This window comes from Danio aesculapii, chromosome 10 (assembly GCF_903798145.1).
Source record: "Danio aesculapii chromosome 10, fDanAes4.1, whole genome shotgun sequence".
In the NCBI taxonomy this organism is placed as follows: Eukaryota; Metazoa; Chordata; class Actinopteri; order Cypriniformes; family Danionidae; genus Danio; species Danio aesculapii.
In genome coordinates this window covers 43172476-43179975 of record NC_079444.1, presented here as the reverse complement: position 1 = coordinate 43179975, position 7500 = coordinate 43172476, and the positions used below count along the sequence as shown (strand labels likewise).

Here is a 7500-nt window from a genome sequence, read left to right as displayed (position 1 = left end):
CTCTATAATGACAGACGCAGGAATATGAGAAGGCGGCGTTTACAAATTCAGACAAAGAATTCTCTCAAAATAGGGGACAGTTTAGTTTGGACACGCTCCTTATGAAAGTCAATTTAATTACCCAAATATTTATCTTGAATGTGGTTTTATCCAAACTAAACAAAAGTAACGTGCCATATTATGGATTAGGATGTGAGTATCAGTAGAGAAAGAGAATACTGAAAAACCATCCGCAAGTAAAAGTATTACTTGCCAAAATAAGTATCAGTTGTAACACTACTTACTACTTACTTAACACTACTTAAAGGGATAGTTCACCCAAAAATTTAAACCCCCCCATCATTTATTCTCCCTCCCTCGTAAGAGTTATTATTATTGTAGTTAAGAGTTAGCATAGTTATTTTTCATTCTTTGATGAGCAACAAAATGGCGACACGGTGGCTCAGTGGTTAGCACTGTGGCCTCACAGCAAGAAGGTTACTGGTTCGAGTCCCGGCTGGGTCAGTTGGCATTTCTGTATAGAGTTTGCATGTTCTCCCAGTGTTGGCGTGGCTTTCCTCCGGGTGTTCCGGTTTCCCCTACAGTCCAAACACATGCACTATAGGGGAATTGATGAACTAAATTGGCCGTAGTGTATGAGTGTGCATGTGAGAGTGTATGGGTGTTTCCCAGTACTGGGTTGCAGATGAACGGGCATCCGCTGTGTGAAAAATACGCTGGATAAGTTGGCGGTTCATTTCGCTGTGGCGGCCCTTGATAAAATAAGGTACTAAGCTGAAGGAAAATGAATGATGAGCAATAAGTATTGAATTAAAACGCCTGTAGTCTTTTAAACTGACAGAGAACATGAGAGAAATGATTTATATTGATGAGGGTGAGGGTCAAACTCACAGTAGCAGTCATGAGAGATTATTGGTTTGTAAATAATACACAAGAGAGCTTCAAAACGACACTAGCTGAGGTGTAATTAAGACACATTCCTCTGTAAAGAAGCTCACAGATGGTCATCCAAAAACCCTCCTGTCCAAACAAGATTGATGTTCACAACTCCAAACCACTTTCAGGAAGATCATCGAATAATGACCCTGAAGTAAACGTTTTACTGTCTATTTTTCATAGCACAAATTTTACAGCTGTTAAGATATTTTACAAGTTCATACTACTTTAAAGGAAACCTATTTTGCAAAACTTACTTGTATAAAAGGTTTAAACACAGTTTGTGAATATAACCCGCTTCTAATTGTATTAAGTTTAGTTTTTTAATCAGACTTGATGATAACAGTCTGCAGAAACACTTTGATTGACATTCTCCGTTTGTATGTGTCATCAGAGGGGGAAAGCCCCGCCCACTAGTGACCATCTCTCCCTCATTAGCATAGGACATTAGTCTTGTTTTTAAATCTGCCACTATGCTGACACACAGGCATTTGTAGCTCCGCCCTCTTCTGTAAAGAGCAGAATCTCATTTGAATTTAAAGCGACAGTCACCAAAACGCCACAATTATCATCAAAGCCTAAAAAGGTCAGTTTCAGAGGGTTAGAGAACATTATTTGTGTGCTATTTTGAGCTGAAACTCCACACTTTACAGACATCAGACATGCATTTTACATCTTGTAAAAAGGGGCATAATACTTTTATGAGTCCCCTTTAATGAATTACATTTCATTATTGAGATTAAAATCACAATGTAAGTTTTTTATTTTACGTGAAATACATTTTTTAAAACATTACTATATTAACATTTTAACTAAACCAATTTCCTGCAAATTAATATTATTATTAATTATACTCTAAAAAAAAAATCTATTTCCATTAGTTTAATACATCAATTTAAATATTAATCAATTAAAAAAATTCCACAAATGCTACTAAATTATTTCATATATTTTGTTTGCTTTATAGCATATTTATTTCACAATACAGCCCTCAGAATTTAGGATGGACAGGTTCAACTGTCAAGAAAACAACATCATTTCATTCATTTTTCTTCATCCTAGTCCCTTTTGTTCATCAGAGCTTGCAACAGCGGAATGAACCACCAACTTATCCAGCATATGTTGTACACAGCGGATGCCCTTCCAGCTGCAACCCAGAACTGGGAAACACACACTCATTCACACATACACTCATACACTACAGCCAATTTAGCTTATTCAAAGTATAAAGAAAATTTAAATATACCAGTATTTTGAGCCTATTTTTTAAATTCAATTCACCTATAGCGCATGGAAAACCCACGCCAACACGAGGAGAACATGCAGACTCCACACAGAAATGCCCACTGACCCAGCTGGGACTCGAACCAGCAACCTTCTTGCTGTGAGGCAACAGTGCTAACCACAGAGGACAATTATATGAGCCAAACTTCGACTTCCCCAGGAGTCCTAATTTTTTTCTGCCCTCCATACTTTACATATTTCAGATTTCTCCTCAATTGTGCTACTGCGCAACAAGCATGAATCGAGATATTCACCAGATTTATGGCTTGCTGATTTGAGATCTGTTTCCAAAAGCAGTCGGAAGTGAAACACAATGAATCAATTCTCTAGTCTATTTTAAAAGGAAAAGTCCAATAAATTCTAGTTTTAGCATAGAGGAAATATGCTAATGCTCAGCAACAAAAAAAAGACTCTTGAAACAAATGGCTTGTGTTTTGTGTGTTCGTACACACCGTCAGACTGACAGAATCACTAGAGAGCGTCAATGGAAAGGAAATAGTCGATTCTGCAACAAAATCCTCAGTATGATGACAGTGTGGCATCATCATCATCATCATCATCATCACAGAAAGCAAAAAAGCAATGACAAACATTTATCAAACATCACAGAAAACATGTGCACTAAGATGAAAAAACTCCTGCCTCTCTATGTTTCTCATAAATTAGTTTACATTCATGTGAAAATGGATCAAATAAACAAAAACAGCACCACCAACAACAAAAACAGTTCAAAGTTAAATCAGATCTGTGCTGAAAAACAGTCATTCATAGCTATATTCCAGGTCTTTTTAAATATGAACTTTATAATAACTTTAATTTTTCACAACTAAATCTATCCAAAAAAAAGGTTCCTCTTATAACCTTGTGGACAAAACAAATCCCTTCTAAAAGCCTGTTAAAACGGCAACATTTAGTAGCACTTAAGCAACAAAAAAAAGGTTTAAATGTTATTTATGTCATTGACAAGGTTTCCAAAATTTCACTTTTTTAAATACCCATGTCCTATATGAAAAAGTATAGAATAATAAATTAATCATATTATTTACAGTATATATAATATCATTTAATAATATAATATAATTTACAGTATATCTATCTATATAGAAATAATGTTATACAAACTAATGCATTTGGCAGTTATTACAAGGACTACTATTATGGCAAACAAATCTATGATACAGTGAAGGCAGAAAAAATTAACATGGTTGAGCAATTCCATGCAAATGTCAACCTTGCCATGAAAAAAATTAAGTTTCCAGCAAAATAGAGAAACCGTTTCTAAATTATTCGTGTAAGCAACTATTTTACAGTACTTTAAAAATACTCTAGTCTCTGTCAGTGTTTTCAAACAATTATATTTGATTTACCAAAGTCACACAAGTGGCAATTTCACATCTGTCACATAACGTAGAGGTGTCACATCCATAACCAAGCTTTCGTCATAAAATCAATCATTTTTGTTCTATAGAGAGCAACTCTTACCCTTTTGTTTATCATTATTTCTTTTGGGTTGTGTACATACAATGTATGTTGTAAACTGTAAACTCACAGACTTTTGTCACATCCATAATGCATGTTTAATTTTCTATTTAAAAATATAATTTTCTTTTACAGATTGATATTTTTCTGCTCCTATAACTATGTAGTTAGTTGTTTTATAAATGTAAAATTAAACAGTTGTTTCAATATAATGTTAACACTTAATGTGAATTTATGTTTTGAGTTTTTACTGCAATAACGCTGGAATTGCTCGATTCTTCTATCAATTTTTGCATTTATTTATATATATATATATATATATATATATATATATATATAATATATATATATATATATATATATATATATATATATATATATTAAAAAAAAAAAAATAATATATATATATATATATATATATATATATATATATATATATATATATATATATATATATATTTATTTAAAAATAAAATAAATATAAATATATAAATATATAAATATATATATATATAAAACAGCCAGAACTGTTGATACAAGGCAGGTTGGATCCATGCTTTTATGTTGTTGATGCCAAATTCTGACTCCACCATCTGAATGTGGCAGCAGAAATGGAGACTCATCAGACCAGGCAACGTTTCTCCAATCTTTTATTGTCCAGTTTTGGTGAGCCTGTGTGAATTGTAGCCTCAGTTTCCTGTTCTTAGCTGACAGGAGCGGCACCCGGTGTGGTCTTCTGCTGCTGTAGCCCATCCGCCTCAAGGTTGGACGTGTTGCGTGTTCAGAGATGCTCTTCTGCAGACCTCGGTTGTATCGAGTGCTTATTTGAGTTACTGTTGCCTTTCTATCAGCTGGAACCAGTCTGGCCATTCTCCTCTGACCTCTGACATCAACAAGGCATTTGCGCCCACAGAACCACCGCTCACTGGATATTTCCTCTTTCTCGGACCATTCTCTGTAAACCCTAGAGATGGTTGTTCGTGAAAATCACAGTAGATCAGCAGTTTCTGAAATACTCAGACCAACAACCATGCCACGTTCAAAGTCACTTAAATCATCTTTCTTTTGCATTCTGATGCTCGCTTTGAACTGCAGCGGATCGTCTTGACCATGTCTACATGCCTAAATGAAGTGAGCTGCTGCCATGTGATTGGCTGAATAGAACTTTGCGTTAAGGAGCAGTTGGACAGGTGTACCTAAAAAAGTGGCCAGTGAGTGTATGTGTGCGTATATATATATATATATATATATATATATATATATATATATATATATATATATATATATATATATATATACTGTATATATATATATATATATATATATATATATATATATATACTGTATATATATATATATATATATATATATATATATATATATATATATATATATATATATACACACACATACATAAATACATTTATTATTAATATTATTATCGTATTATGTGACACCAACAATAATGCACTGTGTAAACTATGGTTGCCATGGTGATATTCTGAATAGAATCAAAATAAAGACTTTCCCCAGTACTGCACCTACATTTCCTAATAACAAGACAAGCAAAATGTTTAATTTACATCTTTCGCAGTTGTTTATGTCTGCAGTGTGTATCACCGCATGAATATTAGTTTATGTTTGCTTTGACTGACAATATTTCAACCGCGCCATGTTTACCACAACCACATTCCCCTTCAACCTATTTCATCCACATAAGCGTGAAAATCTCACCTCATTCCGCGAGGAAAGTGAAGTAGTGTGTTTAAAAAAGCTTCAAATCAGACTAAAACACTCCTGCTGCTGCTGAACTTGCCCTCACTTCCCTCTCCCGTCCAGCTTTTCGCGCTTCTAGCTTGCCGTACCGGTGACGTCATTTCCATCATACACCGGAAGTGTGAGTTGGCTGACGGGGATAGCAAGATGGTAAGCGCAAAAGTGTTATTTTAAAGTAGTTAAGAGACGCGAGTGTCAAACGAGCTGTTATATTGGTTCATTTCTGTGATATATCGCTGTGTACTGTCTGATATGTAGCGATGTTTTATTCGGTGGTGTCGTTAAAAAGAAAGCGACGTCAGCGGACGCTAAGCGTGTTGTTGCAGGAATATAAACAACAGAAAACAGCTGATCCATCCGTGTCTCTGTTTAATTACATTTTATTATTATACTGAGCTGACACTCATCTGTTGAACTCTAAATCTCACATTAATGAAATCAGTTGAGTTGTTATCTGTGAGTGTGATGTGGCACTGAGAAAACACGCCTTCACATCTGCTGATTTCACCACCAAAAATAAATAATAATTATAAAAAACTGAACATTTCTCATAAATAAATGCTGTTTCTAATAATAGGAATGTAATAAAAATGTGAAGAAAGCTATTGGAAAAACAACTGCTCAAACTGATGAATAGGGTTATATTGTAATGTATTAAAATTGATATTTTGAGGTAAACATGGTTATTACATTAGTAATATTCGTTCATTTCAACGCTCCTTATATTGTTTACAATGCTAATTTAAATTTCCGGTCTGAAATCGCATTTAAGTATGACTTCATTGATTTTCTTTTTGGCTTAGTCCCTTTATTAATCTGGGGTCACCACAGCAGAATGAACCGCTAACTTATCCAGCATACGTTTATGCCCTTTCAGCTGCAACCCATCACTAGGAAACATCCATACACTCATTCACACTCAAACACTACAGACAATTTAGCTTACCCAATTCACATATACCACATGTGTTTGGACTGTGGGGGAAACCGGAGCACCCGGAGGAAACCCACGCAAAGGTGGGGAGAACATGCAAACTCCACACAGAAACGCCAAATGACCCAGCCGAGGCTGGAACCAGCGACCTTGCTGTGAGGCGATTGTGCTACCCACTGCGCCACCATGACGCCCCTAACAGTATTCAAGTACAGAAATCGAACAATCAAATATAAAATATCATGGTCATCATTGTAGAATATATATATATATATATATATATATATATATATATATATATATATATATATATATATATATATATATCTTCATCTGTTAATCTTTAATAAACAATATCATCCTGCAATGTGACTGGCAGATACACATACTGCGATATCAATTGACAAATTATATATTGTTCAGCCCTGATGTAAACAATAATCATTTTCTCTCTCACTGTTTACATCATTAGATCATTACACTGCAATAACCGACTTAGATTTGACGTGTTTTTACATCACAAAAGTACTCAACTCCATATTAGGCTGTTATGCCAAAAAATATACCTTTTGTGACATATATTACTATTTTTATATTCACTTTATACAAAAAAAGGTGAGTTTTTAGATGTAAACAATGTTTTTTAAATGTATATTGAATAATTCACTGTTTTGGGTTACAGTCAGTGTGCAAATTATATACATTCGACAATCAGGGGGGTCAATTTTTTTTCGGTTAGTTTGTGTAATACATTCGTCAGTCATTTCTGCATTTATTTTTAATTACATCTAGTCTATTAACAAAACATATTTAGGATTTGAGGGATATTTAGTCTATTCTGACCAACAGTATTCTCTGATTAGCTATTTCAGGTGTTACTGTAGGTCAAACTATGAACGTTATTCATTCATTCATTCATTTTCTTTTCGGCTTAGTCCCTATATTAATTCGGGGTCGCCACAGCGGAATGAACCGCCTATTTATCCAGCACATGTTTTACGCAGCGGATGTCCTTCCAGCTGCAACCCATCTCTGGGAAACATCCATACACACTCACTCACACACACTACGGTCAATTTAGCCTACCCAAT

At 34.5% G+C, this 7500-nt stretch overlaps 2 protein-coding genes across 2 annotated transcripts in view; one reads left to right on the top strand and one right to left on the bottom strand.

The window, feature by feature from the left end:
• The window catches only part of xrcc4 (X-ray repair complementing defective repair in Chinese hamster cells 4), a 75593-nt gene extending 70039 nt beyond the window's left edge, over window positions 1-5554 (bottom strand). Inside the window, exon 1 of the mRNA XM_056467092.1 lies at window positions 5434-5554. Within this exon, the coding sequence (XP_056323067.1) occupies window positions 5434-5438 (5 nt within the window). The 5' untranslated portion in view covers window positions 5439-5554. The remainder of the gene's footprint in view (window positions 1-5433) is intronic.
• Window positions 5479-7500, top strand: part of tmem167a (transmembrane protein 167A) — a 6143-nt gene continuing 4121 nt past the window's right edge. Inside the window, exon 1 of the mRNA XM_056467091.1 lies at window positions 5479-5625. Coding sequence (XP_056323066.1) covers window positions 5623-5625 — 3 coding nt within the window. The 5' untranslated portion in view covers window positions 5479-5622. The remainder of the gene's footprint in view (window positions 5626-7500) is intronic.